This window comes from Arctopsyche grandis, chromosome 8 (assembly GCF_051622035.1).
Source record: "Arctopsyche grandis isolate Sample6627 chromosome 8, ASM5162203v2, whole genome shotgun sequence".
NCBI lineage: Eukaryota > Metazoa > Arthropoda > Insecta > Trichoptera > Hydropsychidae > Arctopsyche > Arctopsyche grandis.
This window is the reverse complement of record NC_135362.1, coordinates 32,480,918-32,499,092: the sequence shown is the minus strand read 5'-3', so window position 1 is coordinate 32,499,092 and position 18,175 is coordinate 32,480,918. Positions and strand designations below refer to the sequence as shown.

The 18,175-nt window shown below is 33.3% G+C and overlaps 1 protein-coding gene across 1 annotated transcript in view; it reads left to right on the top strand.

The window, feature by feature from the left end:
* LOC143915554 (uncharacterized) overlaps positions 1–18,175 on the top strand; it is a 183,343-nt gene that overhangs the window by 75,491 nt on the left and 89,677 nt on the right. Inside the window, exon 2 of the mRNA XM_077436252.1 lies at positions 5,771–5,909. Within this exon, the coding sequence (XP_077292378.1) occupies positions 5,771–5,909 (139 nt within the window). The remainder of the gene's footprint in view (positions 1–5,770; positions 5,910–18,175) is intronic.

Sequence of the window (18,175 nt, the reverse complement as noted above, 5' to 3'; positions counted from 1 at the left end):
AGGCTGTTTTGTCATAAATTGAAATTTATATAATATGTAAATTGTACATTAAAGGGTCAATTTGTTTTTGCCTGCGACGTACGATTTTTCTTTTATTACACTGAATAATCAAAACATCATAAAGGTTTTTTTTAATTATCTGAGTAGAACTAGGCAACCTTACTAAATTTGAACCATTTAATTCGAATATGATGATGATTTTAATTGGTTTGATCTCGTTTATGACATAAGAGCGTTTAAAAAATGCCTTATTTTTACAGTTTTTTGGCTTTTGCCGTATTTATCCCAAAATCTAGTATCGTTTTGCTCAAAATGAGTATTGAAATCAATTTTTTGTTGCTTTAGATATTTACGATTTATTATTTAGCGAATTTTTAAAGTCAAAACTATATTTTTTTAACACGTTTTTTTCCCGTGCTAATATTTATTAATTCATAGGGCCAGTTTTATATTTCACTAGTGTTTGCAAAGATTGGTTTTCTATTTTCTATTGGTTTTCTATTAACTTAGCTTGCATAGTCTCTATTCAGGTAACTAAAAAACATGATGTTTTTGTTCTTCAGTGTAATAAAAGAAAAATCATACGCCGCAGGCAAAAACAAATTGAATACCTTTTAATGTACATATTATTTAAATATCAAAATCAACACCCTTTTTCTAAAAAAGACAGTTCAATTTTATACAAAAAAGCGTTTCTAAAATTATATAGAATTCATTCATTGTAGGATATCCAGCGAGTGTATTCTATGTTCTAAAAAAATGAGTGACCCGAGCACAAGAAAAGGTTCTGAATTATTGTTTGGTCACAGGGTCCAGGCTTATTTTCGATGGTCTTTTAAGTTATGATTTAATGTTGATATTTTTTAAATTCATTTTGTATTCAATTTATACTGTTTTTATCTATTTTTATCTGTGCTAATTTTGAAGTAAAACTTTACGGAAGATATTACGAACTGCTTTGATGGTGATGTTAGCATCGAGTGGCGTTGCAATCCTGAAACGTTGCACGAAACTAAAGTAGGACAAATGGGGAAGGCACCCTATAGTCTCCATTTTCCTCTCCCTCCTTGAGAAATTACCTGCTTCTTACCTATTGTGTATGTAGTAGATATTATAAACGAAACTTTTAGTTTATATTGTGCGGTGAAACTTGAGAGGTCTTGTTTATTTTTGTATTGTAAGGACTTTATATACAAAATTTGTATGTATATAAGAAATGTCTAAACAGTTTGTGTTGAAACCTGCAAATTATTTCTTTCATTCGATTGAAAAAAAAATGGTTCAATTCCAATGGATGGTATAGTTTTTCGCTTGTTTGTACCGGAAATTTCAATTTCAGGTTTTCGTGACTCGGCCAGGTCAAATTGTAACTAAAAACGTACATTTTCACATAAATAATAAATAACGTTTTTTTTTTCCAGTGATTAATTATAGTTTTGACGGTTCCGCGCAACGCCTCCAACAGTAAATATTAAATAACAAACCGGTCGTATCGCTGTATGCAAATTTTTTTCCAACCGGCGGGAAAAATTGCTCTCGTATTGGAGCGTTACATTTTCGCGGACTATACATACATATATTCACCCGGTGCACGTTTGGCGGGAAAATCCATATCGGTAAATGCGTTTCCTTAATTGGAAAACGGTCTATCGAGAGGCGAAAATCAATATTGTCCGGTCGGATCGGTAAACCAACAATTCGGCCGCGAAAGCCTTCGGTCACGTTACACTGTTTGTTCCCGAAAGGGCAAACAAAAAGTGAGACACTTGTTGGCCGATCCGTGCCCTTTGATATCTCAGACTTACGAGTGTCTGTCGGAGCCCTCGAGTTTCATCAGCCTTCGGTAAATACTCACCAAGCACTTGGAATCGAAATAAAATCATACTCGGGCAAATAGAAACCACTATACGTATAATAATTACCTTTAGGGCCGCTTTTGATGCTCGCACGCTTCGATATCGAAATTATTATGTTATATTATACCGATCATTTTCCAACCGGGAGCATCCAAGGGGTGTTTTATGGGACAATGTTACCCAAACTATGTATTTTCCGCGGAATACTGGTTTTCCGTGAAAAATGACCTAAATCAATATGCACCATTTGTTTTAAATGCGTGTATTTGATCTAATACTAGCTGAACCCAGCATGGGTTGCAATGCCAGAATAAGGCATGCAATTCCCGTTTCCGTTCGCTTTCCCGTTTCAAGTGATGGTTGGAACCCAACCCAAGTGTCTCTTCAAAGCTCTGTCGTCATAAACCAACTGGTAACGTGGTTGCCATCGAACACATTTCCTTGGCGACACAATGGCGCTTTAAACTTTCGCGTCGGTAAAATCGTAATTACGAATATTACTAAGAGGTTTTATCCCATTTTTTTTCACAATTAACTTCCTGGACATGCATAAAATAAATCCTGAAAGTTCCATCATAATCGGTTGAGTGGTTTAGGAGCCAATACAAACCAGACAGATGGACAGACAAACAGACTAGTAGACATTCAATTTTATATATGTGTATGTAGATATAATTTCGAAAGATACTTTGTATGTAAATATGTAAGGTGTTGGAGGCAGAAGCCGTGACGTTATCGAAAAAATATAATTTTCTATGACGATGACATCTATGTATATCGATTTCGATTTCAGTTCCGGATCCCGATTCCTGTTGCAGTTCTGGATCCCGATTCGTTCTTCAGTTCTGGATCCAGATTACTTTTTCATTTCCGGATACAGATTCCTTTTTCAGTTTCAGATTCGGATTCCGGTTTCTGATTCGGATCCCGATTCCTGTTTCAGTTCCGGTTCCGGATTCTTTTTTCAGTTTGGTTCAAATAAATTTAATAAAAAAAAACCAAATTAATGTTTATTATTAGATTAGCTATGTTTAAGGAGTTTGTTTAAAAATACCGTGCAAAGTTGGGTAAAACCACTGGTTACATATGAAACAACCAATGTGTTTTTCGAAAGATTTTGGATCGTCGAAGTGTTTCGCGGAAGAAAAAGTTTGAGAAATCCTAAGGTTTACAAAAATATTAATAATTGCAAAAAAACAATCATTTCTTTGGCATATCGATTATCGAAATTGGCGTAATTGGCGAAATTGGCTTTCTTCATTTCGAGAAATATCTCGCAAATCATTAAATATTATATAATGTTTTGCGTTCTAAAATATTTTTAAATGCTGCTGGCCTGTAATAAGTTTATTCTGCTTTGCACGAGATTCTGGACATATCAAATTAAAGGTAGTGATAACAATTTGTGAATTAATTCAAACTGAAATAGTGTTTTTTGGATCTGAAAATTGGACTTTGGCCACTTTCAAATATAACGACTCATATGTAGATTGATTATGATTATATGTATGAAAGCTTTTTTTAACCATTTCATCTATGACTCGTATTAAGAATGGATAATTGCTGCCAATTTACAATATTTTAATTCAAATTTGTCTATCAAACATACATATATGTATGTACATATGTAGGTATGACAAATATTTAAGTATGTATCAGTTTTCAACCAGCAGAATAGTTTTTTCGTCAGACAGATAATCAGCCAAGAAAGAGCATGCGTCGATTTTACAACGTGAAAATATTTTCAATGGTTGATTTCGTACTAGGTTTATACTGGTGTTATGCATATCTTCGATTTGTGTTCAAATGCCCAGCGTCACCCAACTCAAACCGTATCATTAGTGGATAAATATTAATTTTTAATCATCTTGTTTGAATAGCTATCAATTCAAATTTTAATTTGAATTAAATATTCAATTATTTTTTAATATGTTTGTATATTCAAATATTTTTTTTCCACTCTCATTCCGATTCGACACACGCCGAGAGAAACTTGAATTTAACCTTCCAAATTTATGTGCAAAATGCCACTAGATACTACAACTGTCGCTAATAATAACCGGTTAGTATATGTATAATACTTTGAACAAAGTGGGCCCGGGTTCAAATCCCACTGGTTTCTGCTGGCCAGACCTTGGATTTGTGCTCCAGGTCGATCGTCTCCTATCAGAGTTTGTCAATTTATCTGATTTTTATTGAAAAAATATTCAACTAATCGAATCGTCATAGAAAATGACTTGTTTTCGATTTACAACCAACTATCGTTATAAACTTACAAAGTCTCTTTCGAAATTATATATTAGATGTATTATATATTATACCAGAATCCGGCGGCTCCCCCAGTGTCCATCGCCCCCGGTGCCCCCCGGGGGCTTCCGTCCCCGGTGCCCCCTGTCCCCCGTCCCCATGTTGTCATGGAAATTTTGACTTGTTTTCGATGTTCCCAACCATTTTCCAGCCAACAATAGTTACTTACATACAAAGTCTCTTTCGAAATTATATATTAGATTATGCATTGTCCTATTTAGTCATATTTTAGTTTTATTATTTTCTTTTTCATTTGTTTGTCTATATGTACATATGTTCTAGATCGGTCTCCGTGACGGGCCGGAATGTGAAATTACCGAAAACGCAAATATCGGAAGGCAAAGATCGAAAATCGAAAGATCTTAAGTCGAAAGATCAAAAAAAGAACAAGAGGAACAGGCTTTTCCTCCCGTATTAATGTGCGCGCGCAGAATACAGGAGGAAAAGCCTGTTCCTCTTGTTCCTGTTGTATCCTGCTCGCGCAAATTAAGTGAGTATGTACCGTTTACCATGCACCCTTTTTTTTGATCTTTCGACTTAAGATCTTTCGATTTTCGATCTTTGCCTTCCGATATTTGCGTTTTCGGTAATTTCACATTCCGGCCCGTGAGGTAGACTCGTACTAGGGGTCTGCGTGACGAGACAGAATGTTAAACGACAGAAAACGCAAATATCGGAAGGCAAATATCGAAAATCGAAAGATCTTAAGTCGAAAGATCAAAAAAAAATGGTGCATGGTAAACGGTACATACTCACGTATATACTCACTTAATTTGCGCGAGCAGGATACAACAGGAACAAGAGGAACATGCTTTTCCTTCCGTATTCTGCGCGCGCACATTAATTTCGATCTTTGCCTTCCGATATTTGCGTTTTCTGTCATTTAACATTCTGTCTCGTCACGGAGACCGCCGTACTAGATATATTATTTATTTTGTAAAAATCTATAATTGGGCTCAGATGCTATTTTGTTATATTTATTCTTTATTTTTATGAATTTCTACATCCGAGTCATGTTGATTTTTCAATAAATAAATAAAAATATAATAAAAATGAATGTATGTACATAGTTCGATTGGCAGGTTGTAAGTGAAGGTGAATGTGGGTCAGCTCATACGGTAGATCTCCTGTCAGGGTTTGTTCAACTTTGTTGATTGATTTCGGAAGTTGTTGGAAAAACATTTATTTGATTGCAAAGTTTTTATACGTGGATGTTTGTAAAATAATTTGAGAAATATTTAAGATTCCCCATTCGAGATTCGAGAAGTGGCTACGCTTTCGCGTCTGCCTTAATTATGAGATGGAAGCTTTCCGAAGAATTTCGTGTTACGGTAAAGTTGTTCTGTCTACATTTAAAGACGTCATAAAGCTTTTAGTGTGATGAGAATACGCGTTTTCCGAATGTGACGTCTAAACAATGGAACACATTTCCGAATGTTTTTAATTCGAACGCGAAATAAACACGTGTATGTTTCCGTCTCACTTGTAAAGCACAATATGTACATATTATACCGCTTTTATTTTGTGTTGTGGAAGCTTTTTATTCTTATTATTATTCGTGATGATTTAGTGTTTGTAAATCGGTGTGTGTTTTTTTTTCGTTTCAGGGTCTATTCCCGGAGGCCTCGGTGTACCTGAAAATATAACAGTGACCTTTTTGAATCCGACATCCGTCAAAGTATCTTGGGCCACGGCGATTGACAACGTGGACAAGTATGATGTCACTTACAAGCCGACGGACGCCAGGTGGGTTTATCACATATTACGAGCTGGTAGAATTATAGAATTTGGTAAGGTGATATCTCTAGACAAGTAGTGAATCTCATTTATTAAAAAAAAAAAAACAGCAATGATTTCATGCATCATCACAAAAAAAAACTTGTATGTAACTGTCGAGTAGTTAATCTTTTTGTTTGTGAGATTGTTCATACATTATAAAGGCTTATATTTACGTATCAGTGGCGTAGTGTGAATTACTGGTGCCCCCCCGCAAAATATTTTAAGGCGCCCCTCCCCCCATATATTCATATTATTTACTTACAGCAAAATAACTTTCCAAATTAATAATTTATACCTTTTTTACGTATTGGTATATGTACCTATATATATCGAAGTGCATTGATAGTTTAATCTGGACGACCAACAAGCAGTGCACAATCTGTTTAAAGTAACTGATGGTGAATTTTCCTTAAAAACTTCCCACCTGTTAATGGTGACGGCGAAAAACTTATGAATTTTATTGGTTTTAATCATTTAATTTTGTTTTATTGTTTACACATTGAAAAAATATATCCAAGAATAAGAGAATTCTCAGCAAATAGGTTGAAGTGGCACTGACGTTCAAAAGATGGAAAAAGACGGCAGTCTTCTAGCCCTATTGGCATAGATCAACTACAATTCAAAATATGTATAATAATGTATGTACATACATATAGTACAAAAAGGTTGAAAAATTAGAGAAGTTTTTAAAAAGTTATTTCAAAAAAACGGAACAAATTAAAAAATCAGTGAAAAAGGCGCGCTTCGTGGCGCCCCCCAGATCTCGGCGCCCCCCCGCATTGCAGCGTCTGCGGGTGCGGTAGCTACGTCACTGGTATGTATGTACATATGTATGTATATCAGTGGCGTGCGGTGACTTTTCAACCATGTTGAGGATGTTGTCCAAAACACGATTAGTTTATTTTTTCTACTGACCTCTTCTTACTTTCACTTACGATTTGTAGTCGAAAGAAATTTGGGTTCTTATCCGATCGTTTTCAAACGTTGCCATTTTTTAAATTTTATTTTATTCTTCCAAGCATTGTCATATTTATATTTATTAAAATGTCTTTGATATATTTTCGTTTTTGAATAAATATTCATTATTGGTGTGGGTTTTGGGCTTTTAACAATAATCTCTTTTTCGTTATATGGTAGAGAAGCAAATGTCCTTTTTAGTATATTTTTAACTAAACAATTGCAATTATTATTAACAACGGCGATAAATCCACTTGCATTGTTACTTTGGCTGTTTATATTTAGGGCCATAATAAATAATAATTTGGGACGTAATAAATTACAATCAAATAATAAAAGTAAATAACTTAAAATATCAATCAGTGAGTCAAGCGAAAGTCCACATATAGAAAGCGAATCAAGTCCACATACATACGCAAAAAGAGATTTTGCTTCCAGAGCAAGTGTTGCGCGAGCGAGACGACTGTAGAGTCGTCTCACTCATGCGCATACGCAAGAGTGACAGCTCACTTGTGCGCATGCGCAAAAGATTTGTAGAGAACTTCAGCATCCATGGTAATACAAGCTTGGTGGGAAACAAGCACCGGTCGCGCAGACGGCTACGGCCTTTCTACGGGTATGCTTGTTTATGTCAATTTTGGATTATACAAAAGATCGTATATATTATAATCACGTAATTATAAATAAATGAAAGAGAAATAAAACTAAGAAATTCAGAAAACAACGGTATTAAAATATTTTTGACGTAAATTTTAAGGGATGCACAGCATCCATAGCCTCCATGGACGTCACGCCACTGACGTATATATATTTAATTTTGCTAACTGGATTGTGGAATCGTTGCAAAATTCGATCACAATCGCGATTGCCGCAATGACAGTGACAGGTTTGTATTAAGTCGTACTAAATTTAATAAGCTGATTATCAACCATCTGTTGATCGGAAGCGGCCGAAAATGCTTTGATTATGCATAGTTTATGTAATTTTCAAATCAATTTCCTACGTCTTTTCATTGAAATTTATTGTACAGTTTCATTAAAAGCTTGCTAAATATTTTCCAATATTTTTATTCAAATTTTGATCGGCCCTGTTTATAATTTAACTTTTATGATAATATTATATATAAATACATACACGTTTAAAGTTTACGACCACTATAGTTTTATACGTAGTAGTTTCAATGAGAGAAGAAGTTTGAAAAATTTTGTTTCCCAATTAAAATCTTTCCTTCATTTGGACAATCAGCTCGAATTACTTTTTCCTTCGAACTTTTATATCGACGCTATTTTTTACTTTATGTATTTACATAGTAACAATAGATGAAGTTTTGTGATCATGCGAAAATTCGAACTCGAGATTTTGACTGATTCGAACTCGGAATCGATCACTGATCACGTTTTCATGATCTAGAAAAAATGTGTGTGTGTGTTTGTGTATTTTGGGGATTTTTTTGAACACCATTAGTTTCCTATCGAACTGAAACTTAGTATCGGTTACTGAAGTTCTTATCGATACGACGTAAATTTTTATGTTGGCCGGAAATGGTACCTCCCCTTATAGGTGTCTTCTTTTTTTTTTAAGATTTTGAATTAAATTATCTCCCAAACGGCTAATCGAATCATATTAATTTTTTTTTAGATGTAAAATAAGTTGTAAATTTTATATCCCAATATTTTTTAAGTATTTAAGTAGTTCTTTTACTCTAGAGAATCGAGGTTTTATATGTATATCTCAGAAACATTTTAATTTATTGAACTGAAATTTCATATCCAAAAATTTAAACTTAAAACCAAGTTATGCATACAATTTCACAAGCGTCCGTCAACCGGAAGTGGCAGTTTACTCTTGTTCGATTTTTCTTCCACTATTTTTTTTATTTACAGCAGGAAAAGATAATTTTTCAATTTCAATTTCAAGTTTTATATGTCGAAATTAGTCACGGAAATATTGATATACATACATATGTATGTAGATGTCCATACATACTATAGGTATATACATTTATTTGTGTTGTGTTGGCTATTGACCCGGTCTAACCTATTAGGTTTTCTTAGAAGTCGCTAAGTAAGTTGTTATCATGTATAAGCACCTGGTTTCATATTCTCGAAAACCTCATGAATAATACTTGAAGTGGGATTGATTTTCCAGCGTTTCGTTGGCAAAGCGACCCTTTTGAAGGGCTTTTCCTTTTACCTCCTCTTTAAACTCAATTTTGTCCGGGGAAAATGTCGACTCGGAGACACGGCGACAAACTCGCTTTTCATTGTAGGTTTCACTTTGATTTATAAATATCTACACGAGGATGTCGATAAAGTTAAAACGTTACGTGAGTCATGACCCAGTTTGTTTTTCATTTTATTTTTTAAATAAATATTTGCAAATAAAGATAATGCGGGTTGAATACAAATTCATCGAGTTGGAAATAACCGTAGCGATGTCTGTGTAGTTTAAACGGGCGTTTTAAAATATCTCTATCGATTTAATATAGATAAATATTTCATTTGGCAAAATTGACTTACTTTTATTTATTTATTCAACCCAGAATACTTGACAAACGATTTATTGTTTTCTAAATATACATAGTAGTGCTATTTTCAGAAGCGACTTTTCAAAAATTTACTTACCGCGTTTAAAATTCAGTTGGATTTTTTTCATGTTTGTAATTAATTTCACAATTCGAAATCGCTTTTTTCGTGTTTGGTGATAAATTATTAGAATTTTCGGAGACAAAAAAAGGACAGGTCAAAGTCGAATTGGTCCGCAATTAGGACTCGAACGAGGGATCTTCGGATTTATCTGTGTGAAATATTTGCCGAGGCGAAAATTGGATCCAATTTAACTCAACTTTTGCCCACAAATTACCTTTCGAATGGCTTTAAGCAAAAATGAACCAAGAATTACATTAGTCTTTCGTGTTCGAATATTTTTTAAGAATTCAATTTTACTTTTGAGTTCATTACGTTTTTCAATAATACAATCTCGAATATAAAATAAAAATGATTTATTAAATTTTCATATATAATTTTTTACATAATGTTTATCTCTCATTTATTTTTAAAGTTATTTATTAGTTTTTGACTAGAAAAAATCAAGGCTGTGGAGTCGGATCAAAATATACCGACTCAGACTTTTTTTACAAGGCTCTTTTATGCTTCACTTCGCAAACGATTGAGCTAAAAATCCTACAGACTTCCGATTGTTTTGAAACTTTGCCATTTTGTGCGGTTTGGTCAACGATGTAAATTTCAATCAATTTTTTTATGATTCGACTTCGACTCCAACTCCGAGTCCGACTCCGACTCCAACTCCAACTCCAACTTCAACTCAAAACTATGACTCTAACTTGAACAATTTCAGTAAGATCGACTTTTATTGTCAACGTATACAATTGTAATATAATAGTAATAAAAATAAAAGCAATTTTCAAAATTAAAGGAATTAAAAAAATCGTTAAAAATTGATATGTAATCCAATTTATTGAATGTAATGAAATAGGTATAAATAAAAGTAAGTACCTACACAATGTTTGTGTATAAATGCGAAAAAGGAGACAATTCTTAGTAGATATACATAATGTAAAAATCTCAGTAGAGTCCATTTGAAACATACCCTAATACTATTAATTAAAGGAAGTAATAAAAAGGAGTTGGAGTCGGTTGAAATGCTCTGACTCCACAGCCCTGGGAAAAATAAAAAAAAATCACTAGCACGTGTACTAATTATATATTTTCATTTTTTTAATGAAATTTGATTCATTTTTTATCGAAACGATTCGTTTTATATTTTTTTACGCGATAAAAAAAAATAAAACTTATATGTAAACTGTCTAACGGAAACAAAGTAGAAATACGTATTGGTTCCGTAAGTGTGCGTGATCCCACGAAAGTATTTAATAATACGTGTCAGTACATACATACATATATGAGAAACAATATACCCATAGTAAAAACGTGTACTAACACATTCGTATGTATCATAATTTCTGGTACTGCCCAACCCTTGTTCAATTTGTTCGGTGGAAGAATTCGATTATGTCTCAGGCGCCATTTTTTGCGTCATTTTTCCGTCGCCTCGTTATCGAGATGAAGTTGTATCAGTCGAATTTCGCAGTAGTATCAACGGAATGTTTCGCATTTGAATTCCAACATTATAACATAATTAAATTAGCAAAATAGTTTCATATAAAATTGGTCGCTTATTATATTAGTTGATATACTCTCTGTGTGTGTGCAGTAATTTGGCTCTGAATGAGAAGCGTTTTCGTCACTGTTGTTACGGTTTGATTGTGCTATACATTCTTTTTAACGATCGTTTTATATTTTAACGTCTGCGTAGCTAAATTGGATATCCGTTTCCTCTTAGGATTAACAAAACGCGTGTAATCCAGCATACCAATTAGCGATACGAGAATACATTGTACGTAAATTGTACAACGACAAGGTTTCATGGTTGAGTGTCTTCATCTATATGGGAAGAACGTTGGCGGGTATTAAAGGATTTAATGGTGTTGAGAAGACTTGGCGTCGAATCCTGTGTGTATATCAACGGCTAATTTATTAAAATTGAATGAATTTTAAGGACGTTACAAAGCGCCCCGAGGATCTCTGGTGAAACTTCTAAGATCAAAGTTTCCTTACGTCTTTAAAGCCATATTTCAATACCGTCCGCGTACGGCTTTAATTATGTATTCACAATATGCTTACGGGTTTCATTTCTCCGGAAATATTTTGAAAAATTTATATTTATATTTTAATGCGTATATTTTTTATTCAATTACGCGCGTATTTTATCGGTATATGCTTTTGTTAATGCAATAGAATTTATTGTGATGTTTTTAAATTCGAGTTTAATCGACGTGGATAACGATAAGTGCAATTAAATATTAACGGATACCAAATTGGAAAATCGATGCTCATATGACATGTCGTGTCTGGAGTATTGTTTCATTTACCTTATATACATATGTATGTATGTATGTGTGTATATAAAATTGAAGGTGTGTCTGAGCTTTATTTTTTCATACTTAATATAACATATCCATAATATCAATGGATTTGTTATGATTCCGGAATTTTATATTATTTTACATATGTATTTATACTTATGTACGTACATGTATGTATGTATGGTGTTGTTGATTAATTGTACGTATGAAGGTTTACTTATATTACTCGGCCTTGCACGGAAAAAAACCCGGCACAGTAGTGAACGGAAAAGAATCCTTCTATTCATAATATACGGCACCGTACGTTTCAACACGAGTTCAAGGCAAAAATATATATGTATGTGGCATTAAGCCAGCAGTGTGGCTTAATGGTAACGTGTATGTTAAGCACCAAGTGATCAGTGGGTTCGATCCCCCATACTGCTGGTTAGATTTGGGGGTATTTGTGACTCCAAATCGATCGTTTTTTATCAGAGTTTGCCAATTTTATCTGATCATTGTTGAAACGGTTCCTCAAATTTGGCAAAAAATCATCTTTCCTGTTGTCACAAATCATCTGTATTTATTGTGTGTATGTAAAATTTGTAAAAAATATGTACAAATCTAAAATCCATAGATGTCTTAATGGATTTACTCTGTAATTAATTAATAGTTATTTCGTGTTCTTCAGCTTCTGGAAATACAGTGATTTATGTAATAATAAAATGCTGCATTGTTTGTAATTAATTGTCGAGAAAGATGCATTGGGGTCTTCCTGTCAAGCCTTCCTGGTATATATTTATGTAAAAATAAATAAAATAAATTAAAAATTTTACATTTTAGACCGCTAAACAATTTATAGATTAATTTTTAAAGAGCATCATAGAGACATATGTACATACATATATGGATACATTTGATAAATTTGAATTTTTGCAGCATGTTATAAATGGCCGATCAGATAAATTAGAAAATTCTTAGGTAGGAAATGATCGACATTGGAGTCCAAGGTTTCATATCCAAGGTTTGGCCAGCAGTACAGCCAGGGAATGAACTCGTAACCACACATTTGAAAGCATTACACTCTAACCATTTATGTATGCCGTTCTACTATATATTGTGTATAGTATGTACATATGTGTGTGTGTAGTAATAAAGATTTATACAATATGAGCGAAAGTTGCGGGTTTAAAATTTAATGTTCTTATATGAAGCTGGTGTTGAGTGAAAGCTGAACAAATGTCATAAGTTACAAACTTGGACAATTTCTATGATAATATTTTATAATATTATATAAACTTGGTTCATACAAAATTGCTTAGACGTATTTGAATTTAATGAGTATCTATGTACCTACATAAAAAAAGTAAAATAGAGTGTTGGAGCATTCTTTGTTCGGAATAATTTGCCATCATGAAAGGACACTAATATTTGTATGTATACCTATATACCTATACATATATAATAATTTGTCCCGAAAATGCAGTATATACAGTAATTGATTGCTTTGCATTAATAAAAATAAAAATGATTGAAATAACGTTTTAGTGGAGGTATCGCATAGGCGTAAAAGATTATCTTTTATACACATTGGTTATTGATTGAAAAATTAAAAGCACCTTCAGTTCTTCCATTATCTTGATTCATTGTGCCGTAATGGTATAAAATATTCAATAAAACTTACCAAAAATGATATCGGTCTTGCTCGGTCTACACACGCAATTTTATCGATTTATTTCGGTCGAAGGCTGAAATTTCAACAGCATTACATTACAGACACTCACACCCGCAGCAAAACGCATATTACAATACAATATGACAGGCATTCTCAAACTATTCACAGTGGGACGTTTAAAAGCACTAAAACGAAGATCTGGTGTTAAGCCTAACAGGTAACCCCAATACGCCTTAGTAGTCAGAAACATTGTACGTTTGATACAAGTATTACTAGTATTATACAAAGATTTTGCGAGAAAATAGGCAAAGTTGCCAATTTGTTTGAACCGTTTCAATGAAAATCAGATACATAAATTGACAAACTTCGATAGGAGACGATCGACCTGCAGTCACAAATCCATGGTCTGGCCATTAGAAACCAGTGGGATTTGAAGCCGTGACCACTTTTTTCAAAGTATTGTTGCGTAGGGGTGGGTGGAGGATCCAAGTAAAAGGCCAACAGTCGTCTCACAGCATTTATTGATGATTCAGGAGATACACGTATTACCAGTGTTCAGTCCAGAATGACATGATATCGTCTACGTACCGCCTTATAAAGGGTAGATCTCTCAGGACGCCTAATCTGTTTACCTGTTGTATAGTCACGTATTCGGATATGTATTTTCCACGACATTGGGTCTCCCCGTACCGATTCTGAGAAATAACTAATAACGGTCATTGTTTAGCCTAAATGCACTTAGAGTCCAGATATAATCTTTGAATGTAAGTGCATGCATTTAGTTAACCGATAACAGATATCCGTTGGTCTAAGTACAATTCGCTCAATCCACGGCGTACGTAACAGTATTATAAGGTAACCACTAAGTCTACTTTGCTGGTTAGAATGTATTAAAAGGATTCAAAAAAGAATTATAAACATATGTACCTTTTGAAATTGAATAGGATATGAGATTGAAAGAATGCATGAATAAGAGGCGATCTAATCGAAACTTAAGAAGTCTTATAATATAAACCTCTTTACGTTCAACAAAATAAAAAGATATCTGAGAGGTCATACTCTCCAAAATATATTTACTACAAAAAAAATCAAAGAATCTTTTTTTTCAAATAGATTGGTTAAAATTTGGAACAGTCTACCAAAGGAATTGGTAACTTATAGTAATCTGTCTCTTTAAAAATAAACTTTGATTTGATTTCCTATGAGTTCCTGAAATTCATTGCGTTTTTGTAGTTTTTTTTTGTTGCCTTCTCCATGTATTTTAAATAAATAAATTTCGACTATAAGCCCGGATTGGTATTATACTCCGATATTTATTTAATTCGCATATAGTATTTGTTTGGTTGTTTATTTATTTTAATGTGCGCAAATAACGTCGTGCCAAAATGTCTTTATTTATCTATCCTTTTCTTTTTTTTATCTCTCCGGAATTTATTTATCTTTTTGTGCATTTAATAATTTTAATAAGGTGCTTGAGCGTATTTTGTAAACGTACGTTTCTTAAAAATCCATTGCAAAGTTCTAAAGCTACTACTATCGATCGTTTTTGTCATGTTGTATGCACATACATATGTATATATGTAGATATTTCTTATAAGTTATTCCAAGACATGAAAACTTTTTATAGTAGGCACTATTTCAAATTGCAAAATTTTATTTGAACAATAAAAAAACAGTCCAAGTGCCTTCAGTATATTATATTGTGAATTTAGTCTGCGACCAAAAAGGTTCGGAAACGATGCACAGCACGACAATAAAAAGCATTCAATTTGTGTGAGACGTTTCATAATTACAATTCGGAAAAGGCGTGCCGAAATTTTCAAGAATAGACCACGTTATTCTTTATTGGGAAATATTGCTTATACTGAAAATGAGAGACGGAATATTATAACGATTCTGAGAAAGGGGATTTCACTTAAAGATGTAAGGATTACTCTCAGGCTGCGAATATTATTCCCGAGTCTCGGAAAATGTAATACTTTTTTTTGTAGCGTCACTAAAAAAATAATCGCATTCAAGTTGGTTATGAAAATTTTCGCATTTGAGAAATTCGTTCTTTATCGGGCGCGTGTTAATGTACATACATAAGCGCATTGGAGCGAGCTTTCGGAGCTTTTTAAGGCGTCCAGGTGTCGAGCTGCTTTCTTTCTAGCACGCGAATAAATAAAGAAAATTCCTCGGCGAATATTCGTTAATTTATCAGCAAGTCGTTCGCTGTGTGAATTCCCTCTATAAAGATAAGAACAACTGAACCGACGGAAAATAATTTTTTACGTATTTATACAGTTCTTTGCCGGCCGTCGCCCATGGCGGTCAGTACAGCTTTCATTTATGTATTTTTTTAATATTGTATTCAATCTCAGTTCAAAAGCGTCTGTCTTGAAAAGCCTTTGAAATATGTATACCGAAGTTTGAGGATCTCATTCTGGTATGATTATTATTTTTTTTATATTTATTGTGTAGTTACAGAGCTGGATCAATTTAGATTTTTTTTTATTATTTGCTGTACATTTTATATACGTACGTGTTCCTATATAATTTAATAATAAGTGTGCCTTATATTTTATTCAACGAAATAAAATTTAGTAAATTGTGGGTGGTATGAGGTACAGATGTGATACGTTGAAAGTGATTTATATTGGTTTATCAAAAACTGAGAAATATTAGTGACATTCGCTTGTGATCCTTGTTAATTTGAAATTAAATTTTGTCAGGCAAAAACGCAAACTGTTTATAATGTATTATTTTGTATCGTACTTTTTTAAGGTTATAATGAAGATTTCTTTGGAAAATTTTGCTAGAGCTTGATTTAAAAAACCTGGTAAGACCTCAATCGAAATATATCGTACGATATGTGATTTAAAATATTTTATTTGTTCAAGTACATATAGTAGTACAGAGAAACCTCTGTGCTCCCTTAATTCTCAAACAATGGACCCTATATATGTATGTATACATATATGCTTTGTTATTCTCCAACCCTTTGTCTTCTCGCTTGCTTTTCAACTCACTTGTGAGAAGTAAGCTAGAGTAAAATGCGATTGTGTGGAATTTGTATGAAGCAAATTTATTTCTAATGATTGAGAAAGTGCAAAAAGCATTTCTTCGTTTCGTATATAGTGAAGATTATGGGTATTACCCATATCTTTACCCTACTTCATTCCTTTTGGGCATGCTTGGGTATAATTCCCTTGAACTTCCTAGAAACTTCTCATTAACTCGTTTTGTTCTCGAGCTTCTACGTGGTAATACGTCATGCCCGTCATTGCTGAAACAGTTGGGAGTTTGTGTCCCTAATAATTATGTATGTGCGAGGTAGACATCATCATATGATCCTGCTTACACAGTTCTTTATCGAATGACTCCTATTCCTTATCCGACTTCTCAATGAAATCGTTGCTGCTGAGCCTGAATGTGATATTTTCCACTTCAGTAAGCGTAGGTTATCGGAGATTATTTTGACGTATTTGTTTGGTAGCATGCGCTTATCATTATTTTCATAATTGAATGTGACGTGTGAGTGGAATTTTGATCATCTCTCTTCCATTTGGGTTTCACAGGGATGTTTTGTATTTGCGGCTGGTTCTTATATGTATATTGGTGCTGGCTATAGGTGCAAGACATTCCCTAATTTGTATTTTATCATTTGATATTTTTACTTTATCTGCTATTATTATAATGCTATTGTTTTTATGACTAGCTGAACCCGACATGCGTTGCAATGCCACACATTCTGTTTATTGAAGTGCTTTTGCATACACAATATTTTGCATACAGTATATTTCTATATATTTTTTTGACCATTGTAGCGCATTAGGGTCTCATGTAGTGCCACAATAGTCCAAAATAATAAAATAAACAAATAAATAATAGAAAAAAACTCAAGAATGCTTCTTTCAATGAATATGTAGGTACAAAGGTGTCGCCTTAGGGGCACTGCCGTAATAACACCATGGTAAAAATAGATTTAAAATGTCAATCATTAACTTGTAGAGTTTGCCTATTTATGTACATACATATATGTATATGTTCACTGCTGAAACGGTTCATCCGATATATCCATAATTGCCACCATTATCTGATTATATTTAAATTTGAAGTTTATAAAAGTAATTGAGCATCTGAATTTTAAAGCGACGATCAGAACGACTTGAAATTGTACTATAATGTTCAAATTAGAGTGCTTCAACGGTATTGGTACATACATACATATTTTATTTTTATTTTTACATAGATATATACCAGGAAGGTTAGACCCCAATGCGTCTTCCTGGACAACTAATTACAAACAATGCAGCATTTTATTATTACATATATCACTGTATTTCCAGAAGCTGAAGAACACGAAATAACAATTAATTAATTAATTCATTCACTACATAATTAATCCATTGAGACATCTATGGAATTAAGATTTGTACATAATAAATACAGAAGATTATGTGACAAAAGGAAAGATGATTTTTTTGCCAATTTTGAGGAACCATTTCAACAATGATCAGATAAAATTGGCAAACTGTGATAAGAAACGATCGATTTGGAGTCACAAATACCCTCAAATCTAACCAGCAGAATAGCGGATCGAATTCACTGATCACTTGGTGCTAAATATACACGCTACCATTAAGCCACACTGCTGGCTAATACATATGTACATATATGCATACGATGCGCTGT